We start from the raw sequence: 19,827 nt of genomic DNA on the forward strand, positions 1-19,827 counted from the left end.
GCCAGGTCTACTTTCTGCATCCCCCCTGAGTCCTGATGACTAATGAACACCCAGGTTTGAAGAGTGGACTATTGTAGCACAGGTATGGCAGGTGGTTTGGGATACCACAGTTTCCATGACAGCCTCCACAGCTGGGTACCAATCACCTCCCTGATGATTTAGTCTTTGAGAGATGGGCTCTTTACTGAAAACAGAGTGACATCTCAAGCTCAATTCTCCTCCAGTTTATGAAGTGTCAGCCCTCAGCATGATCCTGAGCTCAAGCAGCGAAGGCTGTTCTCCAGCTCCACCCCTGGCCTCACGATGCTCTGGGACCCAGTGCTTATTTCTCCAGTCTGACTCCAGTGCCTGCAGAATGCTGAGGAATAACTTTTTCTTCCGAGCCCTGGCAGGGTGCAATCTAAGGTCTTCCCACACCAAGGACTCCTTTCCTTGTCTGGCTCATCTCTCTATTCTGAACCTTAGCTCCTGTTCTCAGTCTTAGACTTGCCATTGTTAGTTTCTGTCATTTCTCGATCCTCTCCCCTCTGAGTCTCTTCTTCATAGAGGGAGCCACTTCTGTTCCCAGGTCCATCTGCTGCCCCACTGCATTGCTGTTCCCTCCTGCCTGTCACTGTCTGTAGGGACCTGAGCGCCTATTTCAAGCATTGCTATCCCATCTCTGAGAAGCCCAGCTCTTATCAGTGACATGTATCTTTTACATTTGTTTGCTATGTTTGTTTGAGAATCTTTGACATTGAAAATGGGACTGATTTAAAACTACTGAATGAAGAATAGTACAGATGATGCTGGCAGCACCTGTTTCAGCAGTGTGCTGCTGATGGATGTTTAGGAAACTTTGTTTCTTGATCCTCCTGCTGCTTACCTCTCCACACCAAACCCTGTGGCACTCAAATATGCTTATAGTATTTCTTTTATGTATGGTGGCCTGTCTGGGTCAAAAAGGCCCAAGGCTTTATGACGTATGCACAGTAATAACATGGCGGGAGGCTAGGGTTGCAGATGTCAAGCCAAGTCCTCACTCCTACCACAGTGACGACTTTGAGTGTGATGTCTGTGCAAGAAAGAATGGAGTGAAGATGACCCATTCAAGCTAGCTTGTCATCCAGGCCACCCCAAGTAAGATTCTAGTATCACTTCCCGGGTCCAGTCCCATTCTATCCTTCAAGGAAAGATTTTGTAAGGTAACCAAAGGTGGATCTGCTCTTCCTTCCCTGGATCTGATTTCCCATCTCTGACAGGTAAGGCGAACGACGAGTCAACACACAGCACTACGACCCTGCCCCTTCTGGTGCATTGACCACCTCTGTCCCTGTCTGTTTCAGAAGGTTGGAGTTAAAAGGGCCATTGCAGAACATCTCCCTTTCTGATTATGAGAAGATAGGGTGGGCCTGCTACTTCCTAAGCCTCATATCACAACATTATTCCCGGAATCATAGCGACCCCCGCATTCATGCTCTAAAAGGCTCTGTACTCTTTGGTAGACACTGAAAGGATCTTTTATATGACAGTCAAGATGAAAATAGGAGCTGTTTCTTTAATTTTTACTATACAATTTAAAAGAAACTCTTTAATATTCTATTCAACTGTTTCTTCTCCCTTTTATCTTTCTTGCTGGTTCTGAAAAGTAAATGCAGCCATAAATATGCAGAATGTGGAAAACTGACTTTTCCTATATCTAATAAAAACCTCGGGGAGTAATTGAAATAACTTGGTGTGGGCAGTCAGGTTACACGCTGCATAATATCAAAAGAAAATGCACAGCAAGAAAAAGCAACAGAAAATTAGAAGAGGAGCTGGAGAATAAAACCAGGACTTTAGATGACAGGTGACTATAGGAAACTAAAAATACCCTTTTAGAATTGTGTTCTTAGAAGATTTGATGAGAAGCGTTATTCAAAGAAGCAATAATGTTAGACAAGGTGAACATTTGTATAATTCTGAGGCATGCAAATGGAAGAAAGAGAAATCTCTCCAGCTCCTATTCACTGGACTGACAGAAGCGGAGGCATTGCAGTGACTTCACATGCATTTCTTTGTGATGACTCCCTCCTCTTACCTCCCTTTCCTTTTGCTGTGGACAACCTGGATTTTAAAGGAATGTATGTTGATAAGACAGCAGAATGCACAAGGAGAACCGGCTACTCTTTGTTGCCAGGGGCACTCTGGAGTATCCCTCTCTGGTCTTCATGGTTTTTAGAAAAGATCATCAGATTTGGGGTGGGAAAGTAAAGTGATGTTGACATATCTGGGTCTTGAGAAAGAGAGGAATGTAGACTCTGAAGTCACACACACACACAGGACAATTGTACTGTGCATGTCTGGAGAGTCTGACTGCTTATCACTGTAAGAACCAAAGTTTACCTGTGAGCCCCACTTGCCCAAGGATGACAAGGTAGCTTCCTGGAATGCTGGGAGCTATAGTGATTGGAAGTAACAAGACACACGATTTCACTCCTAAACAAGTTTGTCTGAACCAACTATACCGGATGTGTGTGATCACATGTAGACAGGAGGCACATAGGCAGGGAAAATATCAGGATGTATGCTTGCCCTTGATTAGACCTGATGGAAAATGCAGTAAATTATGGGTCTTGTATTTTTAAACTTCTGTAAAATGTGGCTCATGGTCCTTCTCTAAGAACCAGGGGTGGGCCTGGCCAGAGTCCATCTTCCTGGCCAGTATTTAATTACAGTTTGCTTCAAATTTGGATAAGAATTGTATAACTATTTTCTTTCTTATAGATTTTGGGATTAACAACCACCCTGCCTTAACTGCACACCTTAATCCCATTATTCTTTCTATATTTGATTTCTTTCTAGGTTTTTTTGTTTTTTGTTTTATTTAAAAAATAGAACTTTTCAGAAAACTAGAGTTGGAAGGAAGAAAACAATAATTATTCAAAATTTCTCAAACAGCAGTCTTAGGGCATGTTCTACCAATCTTTCTTCTTAGATGCAGTCTTTTTCCATTTATTTTTAAAATGTGGTAAAAATTGAACTATAATATCCAATTTCATGGTACAATTTTCTTTTGTCTGTATTTTATCATTTCAGTTTAAAAACCAGACTATTAGACATAATTTTTTAAAGATGCAAAATATACCATAGAAATGAGCTTCTGCTTTTTCCCAGACTGTATTGGAAGCAGTGTAGATAGCTTCATACCTTCCCCATTCTGAGAAGAATGTTTTCACATGTTGGGTAATTAAGTTGAGTGCTGTAGTCAATGAGTACATTGTAAGTTTTCTTCCCCATCTCTACCATAACACCCCCAGAGTGATGGCAATCAATGCTATCTTAGTTCTGAGGAAATATAATAATACTTGCTGACAGTGTTTATTGTGGAACAGATTTACTGAATGTATATATATATATATATATATATATATATATATATATATATATATACACACACACACACTGAAATATGTTTTTCGGCGTTTGGTGGGAGCTCAGTAAATGCCAGCTACTATTAAGCAGTTAAAACATCTTTGTTATTCTTAGAAAAGTAGTATATTCATTTTATGTAGAATACTTATTTTAGCAAATACATTATTTGTAGATAACACAGTGAGTTAACATTATGCTTCTTGGACACATTCTCCACATCTTTCTCCAATGAGAGGTGGTAACTCATGGCATTTTAGCTAGGCTGTGGCTTATTAAGCAAGGGTATTATGGACATCGTGAAGCGGTATGCCACCTCTTAGTCCATGTGGAGAGTAGAGAGTAAAGCTTAAAACTCAGCACTCTGAGGAAATGTGGGAGAATGCTTGACTGGGCAGAGCAGAGCTTTTGCAGTGACCTTGATTTGCCCTTGCTTAACTAAGGCTCATTTAGCTCACACTTCTTGAGCTGTGTATCCCTGCATTTGGCTGAGAATTACTAGAACTATCTTCACTGTTGGGCGACTGATCTGACCTTCATATTCCCTTGTCTTCAACCTGTTTTCCTTTTGTGTTTGAAAATGGCTGAAAGACCAGAAAACTGCTCAGACTTGGCAGTGTTGCCCCAAATAAAAGCAATTCTTAGAGGTGCTTTGTGAAGGCACAAGTGACAAGCTACGCACCATTTCTCGAGATACTCTGGTAGTCCCTGTGATTGCAATGGTTTCTTTTTCTCAAACGATGGTAAATGGATTTTTCTTCAATTCTGAAATAAATACATAAGCATATATTTCAAATTAAGATACTCCACGGCATTCAAAGAAGCATGCTTCTGTGGTGATTTTAAAAGAGCAATAAAAATGGACTCAGCAAATTCAAGCATCACTGACGCAGTGAATGTATTGTTTACACTGTGAATGTATTGTCACAAGGCACATCTGTATGGGAAGGGTGTTGTTGATGACATCAAAATTTTGCTTTCACATGGAGCCCGGCAAGGCCACACCTTTCTAGTCTTTCTACCAAGAGTTGCTGCAATTTCTTCAGCAGTCATTGGTCATTACCGTTCTGTTATTTAAAAATGGAGCAATTTTCTTTCTTGGCTGCTGCAAGGCTGTGGAAGCAGCTTTTGCCTGGAGGTCTGCTCTTTTCTATACATGTGTGTGTGTTGCAGAGCTTGTGGGAGCCCTCATGTACACATGAAATGACGACTCTATTCCCTGCTTCCCTTGTGCCCACGCTGTCTGTCACTAGTGCCTCGGTGATGCAATAGAGCTAGAAGTGTACAGTGGCAATTTCTAGTAACCTTTGTCAATGGACTCTTGCTCTTTCTTTCTTTATTCCCTACCTCCATTCTGCTGCTCAGAATAGGAATATTACAGTCTTGGACTGTGGAGTCAAAGATCCATCTTGAAAAGGTAGAGGGGTGAGCTGGGGGAGCCTGTGTCCCCAGGAAGCCTGGGTGGAGCTGAGCTTCAATACCAGTCCTAGACTGCATGTCTCTGAGCTTTTCTGTGTGAGGAAAGTAAAGTCGTGATTTATTTTCAAGCCATATGTTAAGTATCTCTAACTGGGAGCTAAATCTAATATTAATGGACACATGGCTTGGAGACAATTTGACACCAGTATTGGGTTATAATTATAGACATTTCAAGCAATTTTCTTGGCTCCCATTTGTACTATCTTTGACTTTCTATTTTATTTTGCCAAGATTTTAATTTAATTTGAACATAATTTAATGTTATGTTGCCTGTACTTTTATAGACTTTCTAAAATTCTTTTTGAAACAAGACTATATATAAACTAATGAATGATAATTTAACTGATAAATATTCCATTACTCTTAAAAATGCATCTTCATTTTCATAAATTCATATTTAACAGCCTTATATACAATCACCCTTTATTTTCAATCATTATGGAAATTATACTCATTGTATTACAGTCCTTGACAACTGCCACAGATCCTTCAGAAATATAAGTATGAATCATGTTTGGGCTTTTAGGATGCATTGGAAGTATCACTTGGGAAGACCTACAAACAATACTTCTTGAACTATTCAAAAGAAGGAAGGAAGGAAGGAAGGAAGGAAGGAAGGAAGGAAGAAAAAAAGAAAGAAAAAACAGAATGAGCAGTCCCAAACTCTTATGAAGCCAGTTTTATACTAACACACACACACACACACACACACACACACACACACACACACAAACAGATAAAGACACTGCCTCATCTCCCATCAAAAATCAAAACAAAACAAAAAACAAGGAACAACAGTAACAAAAATCAATCACTACCACCACCACCATTACCAGCAACAACAAAAACTCAAAACAACAACAACAGAAAGCCCTCTCCAAATTACAGGTCAATATCTCTGATGAACATTTATTAAACAATGCTCAAGAGAAACTTGCAAATCAAATACAAACATATATCAGATAAAACATGACCAAGCCAGTTTTATCCTGGAGTTGTAGGGATGGTTCAACATACTAAAATCATTAAATGTAATAAACTTCAAAGTGGACAGAAAGACAAAAATCATACGATCATCTCAACAGCTGTAGAAAAAGTCTTTGACATGTCGGTGGTGGTGGCACATGCCTTTAATCTCAGCACTCGGGAGGCAGAGGCAGGCGGATCTCTGTGGGTTCGAGGCTAGCCTGGTCTACAAGAGTTAGTTCCAGGACAGGCTCCAAAAGCTATAGAGAAATCCTGTCTCAAAAACCAAAAAATAAAAAAATATTTAGATTAATATCAGACAGAGGTCTAATTTCCAAAATATATAAAGAACTCAAGAAATTGGTCACCAAAAGAACACATAATCCAATTAAAAAAATGGAGTACAGACCTAAACAGAGAACTCTCAACAGAGGAATCTAAAATGGCTGAAAGACACTTAAGGAAATGTTCAACATCCTTAGTCATCAGAGAAATGCAAATCAAAACAACTCTGAGATTCCATCTTATACCTGTAAGAATGGACAAGATCAAAAACACTGATGACAACTTCTGCAGGAGAGGCTGTGGAGAGAAGGGAACACTTTTGCATTCCTGGTGGGAATGCAAGCTGGTACAACACCTTTGGATGTCAGTGTGGCGATCTCTCAGAAAATCGGGAAACAACCTTCCTCAAGACCCAGTAATACCACTTTTGGGTATATATCCAAAGGATGTTCAATCGTGCCAAAAGGACATGTGCTAAACTATGTTCACAGCAGCATTGTTTGTCATAGCCAAAACCTGGAAACAACCTAAATGCCCCTCGACCAAAGAATGGATAAGAAAAATGTGGTACATTTACACAATGGAGTACTATACAACAGAAAAAAATAACGACATCTTGAATTTTGCAGGAAAATTGATGGAGCTAGAAAACATTATTTTGAGTGAGGTAACCCAGACACAGAAAGACAATTATCACATGTACTCACTCATAGGTGCTTTTTAAACATAAAGCAAAGAAAGCCAGCCTACAAACCACAATTCCAGAGAACTTAGACAACAATGAGGACCCTAAGAGATACTTACATAGATCTAATCTACATGGGAAGTAGAAAAAGACACGATCTCCTGAGTAAATTGGGAGCATGGGACCTTGGGGGAGGATTGAAGGGGGGAGGGGAGAGCTCAAGAAAAAGGGGAAAAAAGAAAAAGCCTTTGAGAAAATCCAATATGCCTTCATGATAAGAGTCCTAGAGAGAGTAGGACTGGAGGGAAATATTCTTCAACATAGCAAAAGATATATGTGACAAGCCTATAGCCAATATTATCCTCAATGGCGACACACTCAAGCAATCTCACTGAAATCAGAAAACAGACAGGGCTGTTCACTATGCTGGACGTTTTCAATATTGTCCTCAAAGCACTAGCTGGAGCAAAAGAACAAGTGAAGAAAATTCAAGGAATGCAAGTGGGAGAAGTCACACTGTCCCCCTCTTAGAGACATGATATTATTCCTAAGAGATCACAAAAATTTTACCAGAAAGGTTCTACAAAAACCCATTTTCTTAACCTAGTAAGGCACAGAAGTCACTTACACAAATCAACAGTTTTTCTATACCAACAACAAATGTACAGAGAATGAGATCATGGACATGGTTTAATCACAATACCCTCATATATCTAGGAATGACCCTAATGAGGAAGGCAAAAAAACCTCTCCAATGACGACTTTAATTATCTGATAAAGATGGAGAAAGACACTAGAAAATGGAAAGACATCCTATGCTCAGGGATTGATAGAATTAATATTGTGGAAATTACCATTCTACCAAAGTTCATTTATAGATTCAATGAAATGCCAATAAAAAATCCCAATTTCATTTTTCATAGAAAGAGAAAAATATCTGTACTAAAAATTTATTTGGAACCACAAAAGACAACACATAGCAAAAATCATCCTGAGTCAAAGGAATGTTGCTACAGGGTTTCCAATTCCATATCTCAAGATACATTACAGTGCCTTTATTAACAAAACAAAACAAGAAACAATATGGTACTGGCACCAAAGCAGACATATAGACAATGAGGCAAAAATAAAAGACCTAAACAAGAGTATGCATAACTGCAGGTTCTTAATATGGAGAAAAGATGGCATCTTCAGAAAATTGTGATGGGAAAGATGGATGTCCACATGATAAGAATGAAATCAGACCCATATCTATCACCTTGTACAAAAATTAACACCAAATAGATCAAATCTTAAATGAGAAAACCAAAACTTTGAAGCTGCTAAATGATAAATATAGGCAGGCCAGGTGGTGGTGGATCATGCCCTTAATCCTAGAACACGGGAGGCAGAGGCATGTGGATCTTTGTGAGTTAGAGGTCAACCTGGTCTACAGAGTGAGTTCCAGGGCCAGCTCCAAATCTACATAAAGAAACCCTGTCTCAAAAAAACCACAAACCCAAACAAACCATAGGAGTACCCTTCAGGAGACAGGTATAGGAAAAGAATTTCTGAATGAGACCTCATTAACTCAGAAATTGAGGTCAAGAATTGACAAATGAATTCTCTTAAAACTAAAAAACTTTAGGACAACCAAGGCAACAGTCAATTGAGTGAAAAAGAAGCCCAGAGAATTGGATACAAGCTATGAGCTGTATGAGCATTGGACAGAGAATTAATAATAAGAATATACATGGAATTGGGGTAAACAAACAAACAAATAAAACAACCTAAACCAGAATGACCTATTCAAAAAATGGGCTTGGAATCTGAACACAGAGTTTTGAAAAGAAGACATAAAAATGTCTAAGAAATATCTTTGAATTTTTCATTGTTCTTAGCAATTAGGGAAATGCAAATCAAAACAACTTTGAGAGGTCATCTTACATCAGTCAAAATGACAAAGACCAACCAAGTAACAGACAGTAAGTGCTGAAGAAGGTGCGGGGGAAGTGATGGACGGCAGACTGGTCCACCCACTCAGGAAAGCAATGTGAAGAGCTTCAAAAACTTAAAATAAACCCACTATACAACCCCTCAGTATATTCCTAGGGGACTTGATATCTTATTCCACACATACTTGCCCAGCTATGTTTGTTGCTGCTCTATTCATAAAAACTTGGAAGTAGAAACAACTAAAATGCCCTTCAGTTGATGAATGGTTAATGAAAATGTGGTACATCAACACCATGAAATATTATTTATTTGTAAAGGAAAGTGAAAAGTTTAGGTAAATGGATGAAACTAGAAAAAAAACACATTTGAGTAGGGTGACCAAGGCCCAGAAAGACAAACATTGCTTATTCTCTTTCATCCAAGGGAGTATACATCCTGAAGTGACTTCAGACACCCGAAAAGTATAAGGGAACCATGTACTGGGAGAGTGATATGGAGGGAAATAGCAAGGTTCAGCTGATTTGAAAAAGGAATTAGGGGGCAGTGCTTTAGTTGGAGGAGGGGAGGGAGATGAATACAGAAGAAAGGTAAAATAACAGTAAGGATATCTAAAAAATCATATTACTATCCATCTAGAATTAGATATAAAGCATATAAATCTGTTTATACATTATATATATAAACAGATTTATATATGTGTGTGTGTGTGTGTGTGTGTGTGTGTGTGTGTGTGTGTGTGTGTGTGTGTATTAAATGAAATATTCCATCACGGCTGACAATTCTCCCCCTAACCCAAACACTAGGCAGAAGATCTCTTTTGAGTTATATGTCAAGGTTGTCCAAGAGACTCCCAAAATATTGTAGGGTATTACTGTGGCCATTGGTTACATCCCAGAGGTCAAAGGTAAGTCCTTATTGATGAAGACACATATTTTTCAGACATGGGACCCAGATGACCTGAGCCAGATCTGACTTTAAAGTCTCCTCCATAAATATCAGCTTTTGTGGTACCAGATGTTGCCCTATAATCTTCCAAGTGAGAGAATCAACCAATACTTCTACCCAAATATGATGTATATGAGCCACAACAATGACCATCATGACATGATAACTTTAAGGGAAAAATAGTGGCATATATAACTTGGTGGTAACCACAACTCTCTTTTAATATCTTTTAATATCTCCTTAACATGAGAGAATCCGTACCTGGTATAGAAACACAGGATAGTGAAATCATAGATCTTGGAAGAGAACCTATAATCACCACTTTCCTAAAAACAGCATAATTCCTAACTATGTTTCAAATATTTATTCTTATACCCACATATAGGTTTTCACCCTTCATCAAAGAAATTTCTCTTTTTTAGCAGAAGGAGACTTACATAAAGCCACAACTGATCAAAATTAAGAGAACAATAATTCACATGGTATTCGGTTCCTAATGATGCATCTGTAGCATAATTTCTGCACCTAATGCTCAGGAAACACTGTAGAAGAGGGGTAGAAAAATTCCAAGAGCCAGAAAAATAGGAAATTTACTGTGAGATTGTGTCTCCTAAAAATGTCAGAGAGCTTCATCAACATGGCAGCCTAAACAGGACCTGATCAGCAGTGACACCAATGGATATGCTAACATGGCTGGAAGAAATCTCATGGGACCTCAACTCTAGACAAAGAGCTACAGGTACCTGGGGAATACTGAGCTGAAGATAAATAATCTTCCCCAAGAATAAGCACCCCAAATGGTTATCCAATACCAAGTAGTAAGCCATGAGACCATATGCATGCAGGTAGTCTTACACAGACTGAACAGGCTGTATTTATGGACTTAGGTATATATGCAATAATAATTGAAGAAAAAGAGACCATAAATTTGAAAGAGAGCAAGGTGGGGTACCTGAGAGGGGTTTGCAGGAGGAAATAGAAGAGGGGAATTTTGTAATCATAATTTTAAAAAATATTATGAAAATACAGTCTATAAAAAGAACTTTATGTTGGAAACAGGGGGCATCCAGTTGAACTTGGGTCATACGTGAAGCTCTCTTGGATCTTTTTCCCCAGCATAACCATTTGGTGTATCTTACTAAGCATCCAAGGTCATTGTATGGAGGCAAAAACTGGCCACCTAAGTTCTACCTGAATTCCTAACCCTCTAAATTGTGAGTCTAGAGCAGTTTGTTGTGTGATAGATACTTAGAACAGATGATAATAAGGTCCTAGATTATGATAACTTTCCTTAGACGATTGAGGGAATTTACTCATGAGTTTCTGGCCTACTAGCATAGAGTTGAAACCATTGTGCTTTGGTGTTTTAGAAACTTGGAATGTCACTTTGTCCTAACTGTTTTGAAGTCTTTGGACATCAAGTTTGGTGAAGATTTCTTTATGTTTACAGTGTCAGACATAAAAAAGACCTTTCAACCTAGAGATTCATGTTTGCAGTCTAAGATATATTCTTGAATTACTTCAAAGATGATATCCCATCTTCTTTTGTCCCTCCCTAGAATTACCATTTAGATAATGGCTCATCTGAATTGTTCTTCTAATTGCCCTAGTTTTTTCTACCCGATTTTTATCTTTTTGCTTTTTTTTTTCATTTTCTTGGGGACAATATTCTTAACTTCATCTTTAATCCCTACTAGAAAATAATGTTGCTGGCATACTTTAGAAGTAGTTTGGTCACTGAATAGTTCTTTAATTTTATATGTTCTCCTTTTAGTATTGTAGCATCTTATCTTTCTGAAGACGCTAATTGTCATTATTAATTATAGTTATTTTTCTAAGTATGCTAGTAAAGTTCTTTTTCTGAAACAAACAAAAGAGAGAGTGGATCTCAGGGAGAGGGGAGGCAGGGGGATAGCTGGGAGGAGGGGAGGGAGGGAAAACTGTGCTCAGAATGTATTGTATGAGAGAAGAATCTATTGCTGATTAAAAAAAAGTTTCTGGCGTTAGAAATATGGCTTCGTATATAAGAGCACTGCTTGCTTTTCTAGAGTTCCTGGGTTCAGTTTCTAATATGCACATGGTACTGTACAATTTTTTGTAATTCCAGTTCCAGGGGATCTGATGCCCTTTTCTGGCCTCCTTAGGCACTGCCGTTACACAGTGCACAGACATATATGCAGGCAAAACACCCACACACAATATAAAAATTTAAAAATGTTAAAATATAAAAATAAAAGAAGGCTTTCTTTTTTTACTCTCCTTCCCCTCTTCTCTTTCCTTCCACGTCTGAAGTTTTGTCAGATGTCTGATGATCTTGGGTTGTTTAGTTATATTGGAACATTGGAGCCTCTTGCATACTGGTCAACGGGGAACGGCTGCCAAAAGTGCTGACTCTGTCTGGTTTTTGGTTGTAGGATGAACTGGCTTGGTCTGAGGAACTGCCTGTATTAGGTTGGCCAGTGCATATATCTGTGAGGTATTGTCTTAAGTTAACTGATGTAGGAAGACTCACCCACCTCAGCCACTATGGGTGGCACTATTCTCTAGACAGAAGGTCTCGAACTGTTTGAGAGAAGAGAAAACAAACAAGGCCCACCCTGCAGGCATTAGTTTCTCTCTGCTCTTGACTGTAAGTGTGATGTAACAAGCCTCTCGGAGTTCTTGTCACCCAGTTTTTCCCACAGTGGGGGACAGTAACCTGGAACTGTCAGTAGACCCTTTCTCCCCTAATTGCCTTGTTGCTGGGGTCCTTGATCACAGCACCAGAGATGAAACTAGAATGCTGGCTCTTAGTGGCTTTGGGTCTGTCCTCTCGCAGTGCTTGGGAAGGTTTGTCTGGCGTGTAGACGTGAGATTATAGGCTAGACTGCAGACACCGGGGTAGAGCGGAGAAGGATTCTCCGAGTCCAGAGGCCTTTGACCACAGCCTCTCTGAAGGACAAACCTCCGGTCTTCTCCCGACTAGCACAGTTGACCACCTGTGTAGAGTTAAGGGATTAGGAAAGCTGCATTTACGGTCACCTGAACACCAATATTACTCCTTTTAGCTTTCACCTCCCTTTTTACAGGCACCCTGTATAGATGATCGTCCAGTCCCGAGGAGTTTTACAGTGCAAACCGAGGTTGCTGGCTGACATTCCCTCTCACCAGCTTGGGACGCAAGGCTTCCGAGTCAGCTCCCTATTTGTTGCGTTTCTTTCTGGCTGCCAACAGTATCTGGGTGTTGATTCTCCCCGCCTCTCTTTGTCCTTGTGGATGAATTTTTACTGTTCGTGGTGTAAAGCTTCTCCGGGAGAGAAGAAGTGCTTGTTTATGAGCTGCTCACTCAGCCAGAAGCCTGAAATGAAGACTGTGTGGCTAATGCCCCTCTGCTTGGACTCCTTTATTATATTTTGTGGAAACATATGGGAAGTGGACATTAGATGTGAGTTCAATGCTAAAATAATTTCACGGTCAATAAAGAGTGCTTATTTTCTTCAGGAAAGTAATTGTTACCAACACTTAGTCATAAATATATTTTTAATAATTCTAAAAATAAAATTTATGTACCGAAATATTGTTTTGTTCGTGGCATGTCAGCTCATGGAGAGTAAATAATGTGGCTATAAGTCTCAGAGATACAGTCATCTGAACTGTTCATTATAAGAATATAGATATTTTTGCCAATCATTGATAGATTCATTAACATTTTTTTTTGTCTAAAAGCAGCATCCATAATTTTAGGACTAAAGTCTTACACTAAGTGCTGTGAGTATTTTAAATAACTAGCAGTACCGTCTTCTTCCATAGCCATTCTAGGAAATAAATTCCCTCATAAATTCTAGGAGTTGAATTCCCCAAGAATCTTGACAGTATAGGATATGTGTGAAAGCAATATTCTGAGATGCTTACAAGTTAAGATTGCTGAAGGGGGAGTTTTCTTTACGCAGGGAGAGTTGAACTTGCATTAGTGAGACAATTGAAGAATACTAGGGCACTAACCATGATGAGGCTAGAGTACAATGACTCTTCTGGGTATACCAACCACAGTCCAGGGCAGTTCCAATGCCCAGGAGAAGTTGACCAATACAAAACAAACTCTATAGTATTTTTGTGGACTTTCTGCTTCACTTTGATTTGTTTTGGAATATTTTTTTTTGTCTTTTTGGGCTTTTGTCTATTAATTTTGATTTTCAGTTTTGTGGAGGTTTTTCTTATTTTTAAGAGAGAGCAGGATAGACAGAATACATATAAAGTTGGGTGAGTAAGGAGGTGGGAAGAATATGATCAAAATATATTGCATATGAAACATTTTAATGAAAAAATCAAGTAAAACAAACTAAAGTCAAGAACGAGCTCAAGAATAATGTAGATAGGATAGATTTATATATGAAAAATGATCTTCTATTGACTTGAGTATAACTACTTAGAGCAGGGCAAGAACTTTCATCAGAGGGCACCATGATGCACCAGATTGCTGAGTTTCCAACAGTAGTCATTTGTTGGGTCTTGGTAAACTTTTTATGCATCACATTTTTGTTTCTGAGAAATTCACATATGAGCACTGCATCTACATCACTCCTGCCTCTTCCCCATTCCAACTCCTCCCACAGCCCCTGCCTCTCCCTCTCAAGTTCATGATCTCGTCTTTAATTATTATTATAATGTAAAACACATAATGTAATACTATGTATAAATACACATGCACATACACATATGTATATATAACACACTGAGTCCATTTGGCATTGCTTGCATGTACATCAGTCCATTACTGAGCTCTTTGAGATTGGACAGCATATATGATGGCTTATCCCTGAAGGAAACTAACTGTCGCTCTCTTGGAAGGCATTCATCACCTGGAGTTTTTTAATGAGAGGGTGGTACTATCTGAAATTTCCCATTTATGGAGATTTTATAATTTTCATAATTATGTAGTTTGGAGGCTTAACAGCTGGGCAAAATCAAAAGCTATGCATCCTAACAAACCTGCCAGTCACAGGCATGTGAAACCTCCCACTGAGGTTGTTGTTCAGAGGAATACAAGAGTCTCCCAAAACAACATAGGCTATTGCTATTGCCCGTGGTTAATTTTCAGAAATGGAAGGCAGACCCTATTGCTGAACACAGCATGCACTTTGGACACAGGGCTTGGATGAACTGAGCTGAAACTGACTGGAAGCCTCCTGCCTGAGGACTGGCTCTCATGGGGAATGTGGGAGCTCTACAGCTGCCAAGAGAAAGGTAGTCTCTTTTATTTTATCATTGTGCTTCCCGCCAGAAACACAAATAGTTTAAATTGAAAATTTGAGACCATATTAAATTAAATCATGGGGAATAAGTCCCAGAAATGACAGAGAAGGCTAGGAAGAGGCTCGGGAAGAGATAGAGGGCGATGTTTGATGAGAAGACTAGGGCAGAGGAGTGAATTACAATAAAACTTGGGACTTGGAGAAAATACTGGCTGTGTCATGGAGAGCGGCTTTTCTACTAGGAAATTTTGGAGCAAAGGGTGGATAATTTTTATTCTTACTTAGGAAGTAAGAATGCATGCCTTTAACCCCAGCATTCAGAAGGCCAGGGCAAGTGGATCTTCATGGTCTGGTCTACATAGCAAGTTCTGGGACAGTCCTTGTTACATAGCAAGAACTTATGTGAAAAAAACAAAAAAACAAACAACAACAACAACAACAACAACAAAAAAAACATGTGATGGTGGATTGAAAGAAAATGGCCTCTAAAGAGAGTAGCACTATTAGGAGGTATGATGTTGTTGGAGGAAGTGAATCACGGTAGGCTTTGAGGTCTTCTATGTTCAAGCCATGCCCAGTGTTTACTTTCTGTTTACTTTCTGTTGCCTGTGGACCAAGATGTAGAACTCGGCTCCTTCTCCAGCACCAAGCTTACCTGTGTCCCATCATGTTTCCGCCCTGATGATAATAGACTAAAACTCTGAAACCGTAAGCCACCCAAATTAAATGTTTTCCCATATAAACATTGCTATGGTCATGGTGTCTCTTCATAGCAATAAAAACCCTACTAAGATACATGTAAAAACCTTGGTCATCTTGTAGACTTAGGGTTTCATAGAATAGTTTTTTTTTAAAGAAAATTGGTAGATTTTGTGTTTGAACATTATAGTGCCCTGAAACCTTTCATATCCTGTTGGCTATGAAAACCCTATTAGAGGGCTGGAGAGATGGCTCAACCATTAAAGGCTAGGCTCACAACCAACAATATATGAGAATTCTATTTGAGAGTTTAGAAGATGTTAATTTGTCTTGATCACTGTAGTTTGAAAAAGTACACCATTCTCTACAGAATTTCAAAGAGAGGTTTTTTTGCCTGATGTTGACCAAATTCACCCCTTAACTAGTATGCTCTTTACTTTATTTTTTATATTTGGCTATTGAATTAGTAATTGCCTTTTAAACTAATCTCCTCCAATTTGTTGGTAACTATTTTCATCCTGATTGTGTGATCCAGTAGTTGACTGAATGTTGCCAATTCTTGCACAACATTATTTTAAGAGGTTGCTTGTTCGTCGCAGCCACCCAGAACCAAAATAACCACACAGAAACTGTATTAATTGAATCATTGCTTGGCTCATTAGGTCTAGCTTCTTATCGGCTAATTCTTACATATAAATTTAACCCATCTCTGTTAATCTGTGTATCGCCACATGGCAGTGGCTTACCCGGTAAAGTTTCAGTATCTGTCTCTGGTGGGGCTACATGGCTTTTCCCTGACTCTGTCCTCCTTTCTCCCAGCATTCAGCTTACTTTTCTCTTCCTAGCTAAGTTCTGCCCTGCTATAGGTCCAAAGCAGTTTCTTTATTCATTAATGGTAACCACAGCACACAGAGGGGAATCCTACATCACAGCATTGTTTACAGTATACATGTGGAATTCCAGAGGTTAAAGAGATGCTGATTGACTTGGGCAGGGCTCTCATTATGCAGCTGGGGATTCAATTCAGCCTGTTTATGCTCCTCTTGCCCTTTCATTTTGCCTGAGATGTTAATTCTCGCAAATCTGGCTTGATTTGGACATCTGAGAAAACACATATGAAGGAGCTCTGTGACTGTAAAACACTCTGCAGCTGTTTAGTGATATCATGAACTGGGTTGACGATTCTTTTTAAGCTTTATTTTTATAATTACTTTCAATTATGTGTATGTGTTTATGTCTGTGTGTAAGTATGGGCATGTGAGGGAAGGTGCCTCCAAATCCAGAAGAGGGCACTGGGTCTCCTGGAGCTGGAGTTAAAGGTCACCACCATGAGCTGCCTAATGTTGGGTCTGGAAGTAAAGTTAAGTTCTCTGCAAAAGTTGGCCTCACTATTAACTACTAGCCCATCTCTCTATCCCTAGGTTGGGATTTCTTTCACTGAGTACCCACTATATGCTGAATACTGTGCCAAGTGCTAAGGCTGTGATGGTTGTATGAAGGCTGTGTGAGGTTGTGATTTCAGCCTTTGAGATGCTCTGTCTGGGTGCAGGGTGGATGGTAACAGCTATAGTGAGTCGCGTGATGTGACATTGAGCACATGATAGAAGCTCAGTGAGAACCATCCAGTCCAACAGGAGGAGGGGACCTGGAGATGCAGATTGCAGAGCAGTGCGGGTTGATGCACAGCAGGGAGTAACAAATGGGGGTAGTTACTCAGTTGGTGGGTGTGACACCCAAAGTGGGGCAGATGTTTATGGAGATGTGCGTAAGCTCCCTCGTAACTGGAAAACTGAAAATTAGAACAGCAGCGAAATGTTAGATCAGAAGAAAACTAAAAAAGTAGACAATATTCTGTATTGTCAGAATGTGGGGAAACATGTTCTCATTAGCTCTGGCAATATCAATTGGTAAAGCCCAATTTGGAAAGCTCATGGAACTAATAATGTATACAGATTGATTTGACAATTTTCCCTATAGAAATCTTTGCATGTATGTATGAATTGGCAGTACAAAGGGCTCACTGCATTATTATTGGAAATGAGACTCTGAAAATAAGTTGAATGTCTGCAGGAAGGAACCCTGCGATGAAATACTATGTACTATTAAAAAGGATAAAAGAGGTTCAAAGTATTATTAAAGTAAAACATAACTTTTAGTATATTATACACAACATATCATTATGGGGAAATTGCCACATCACACTTACTTAGTTAAGTACAAATATCAGCATGGGAAGACCTAGAAAGCATATGGATGAAATTGCATTATCCCAATTGATCTCAGCACTTTCTTCTGGAAAGAAGTATAATTGGAACACATGAGGGGGGGGCTTTTAATTTGTTTTACTATCAGTGACTTTTTGCACATCAGAATGTTTTCATATTCTGAATAATTGAGAAGTAAAAATTTGCACATAAGTGGAGGTTAGGGAAAGTCTTTGTAGGTACAAGGGTTTCTATGATGAGGTAGGAAAAGTCCCTTCAGGCGGAGCCATGCATTCTACAGGTGACTCTTCCAGGCCAAAGCTGGTGCCTCAGTGTGCCTGGATTCTGACTCTTGTCTTTGTTAAAGTTTCATTTCTAGCTTTGCTCTTTCTTCCTATCAGATCATGCTATCACTGCAAGGATGCTTCAGAATTTCTAGTTAAAAAAAGAAAACTTCCTGGTTTAGGATTTCCATCCAGTTCTCACTCACTTTGTTCTGTAGTAAAATTCAATGCACCTGTGTTCAGCTGACCACCTCCTGACCCACTCTCCAAGCAGCCTGGCCTCCCATCTCGTCCTGCTGCCATGGCAGGCACCTCCTGTCCCACTCTCCAAGCAGCCTGGCCTCCCATCTCGTCCTGCTGCCATGGCAGGGCCCTGTGGCTCTCAGCACCCACTGTCACGCTCACTCTGATCTTCCTCCATCCTCGCTTTCCTCTTCCTGTAACACCACTAGGTTGATGGTCACTTCCTCAGAAGCACTTTCCAGTCTAGTGGGCTGTCCCTTCTCAGTCCCCTGCTTCTAAATGACAAAGGGGGGCTTGTGTCAACCTCTGTTCTCACTGTTTCTTTGTTTCACTGCTGCTTTAGAGCAGAGTTCTCCAAGTTTTGACATCAGAATCACTCTTAAAATTATTGAGGACCCTGCAGAGAGTTGTTGGCATGTATGCATTAGACTGGTCATTATTTATGAAGACATTTGAATGAACATTTTATTTACCTATTAATTCTGTTTAAATAGCAATAATAAATTCACTACATGTTGGTGTAACTTCTGTTTGTTTCATGTTTGCAAATGTCTTTCATGACCAGCTTAGTAGTCTGGATTCATTACTTCCACACCAAGTCATTATGGGCTGTTGTTCTGGGGAAGTATATGGAGGAACTCTGGTCTCTTGTACTTGTAGCTGAAGAATAGAGTTACATTTCAATACGCATTTTAGATAACTGTAGATAAATGTTTTAGATTTTACATCAACACTTAAGAAGTGGTATTTTCTTACTGTTTGGTCAAGAGAAATAAGTAACCAGTGAGTCTTTTGTACCTTGTCACATTATCGTGTACTTTCAGTGAGTCTTTTACCCGTGATAAGATTTTAGACATTTTGCCCTGGTAATTTGAAGAAAATACTGACTCACTGAGTTGCAAGAATATTCTAAATAGCCGGGCGGTGGTGGCGCACGCCTTTAATCCCAGCACTCGGGAGGCAGAGGCAGGTGGATCTCTGGGAGTTCGAGGCCAGCCTGGTCTACAAGAGCTAGTTCCAGGACCGGCACCAAAGCTACAGAGAAACCCTGTCTCAAAAAACAAAACAAAACAAACAAACAAACAAAAGAATATTCTAAATATTAGTACCTCTCATGATAGAAGTTTGAGTAATTTTATTTCTTAGTATTATTGTGTATCTCATTAGAGAAAATATGAAGAGTGGGTCTTGGTCAAACTCATAGAAGGAAATACAAATTTTCTGTAATTAAATTTTTTCTTTGAAGTTTAAATTTTATTCTTTGCAGCTAATAATATTAGATATTTTCCTTGAAGTGACCTGCTCATTTAATTCATTTTAGATAAAATATTTGCCATATAACAAAGTCTGAAAAATGTACTTTATTATATAGTCATTTTTATTTTCTTTTTTTGAGACAGAATTTCTTCATGTAGTTCTGACTGTCCTGTAACTCACTATGCAGACCAGGCTGTCCTTGAACACACAGAGATTTACTTATC

General features: G+C 39.2%; 1 protein-coding gene across 6 annotated transcripts in view; it reads right to left on the reverse strand.

The window, feature by feature from the left end:
- The window catches only part of Aoah (acyloxyacyl hydrolase), a 186,850-nt gene that overhangs the window by 46,265 nt on the left and 120,758 nt on the right, over positions 1-19,827 (reverse strand). For all 6 annotated transcript variants that reach the window (XM_075970119.1, XM_075970118.1, XM_075970122.1 and 3 more), the window contains exon 13: positions 4,073-4,155. In XM_075970119.1, coding sequence (XP_075826234.1) covers positions 4,073-4,155 — 83 coding nt within the window. The remainder of the gene's footprint in view (positions 1-4,072; positions 4,156-19,827) is intronic.

The sequence above is a fragment of the Microtus pennsylvanicus genome, chromosome 4 (assembly GCF_037038515.1).
Source record: "Microtus pennsylvanicus isolate mMicPen1 chromosome 4, mMicPen1.hap1, whole genome shotgun sequence".
NCBI lineage: Eukaryota > Metazoa > Chordata > Mammalia > Rodentia > Cricetidae > Microtus > Microtus pennsylvanicus.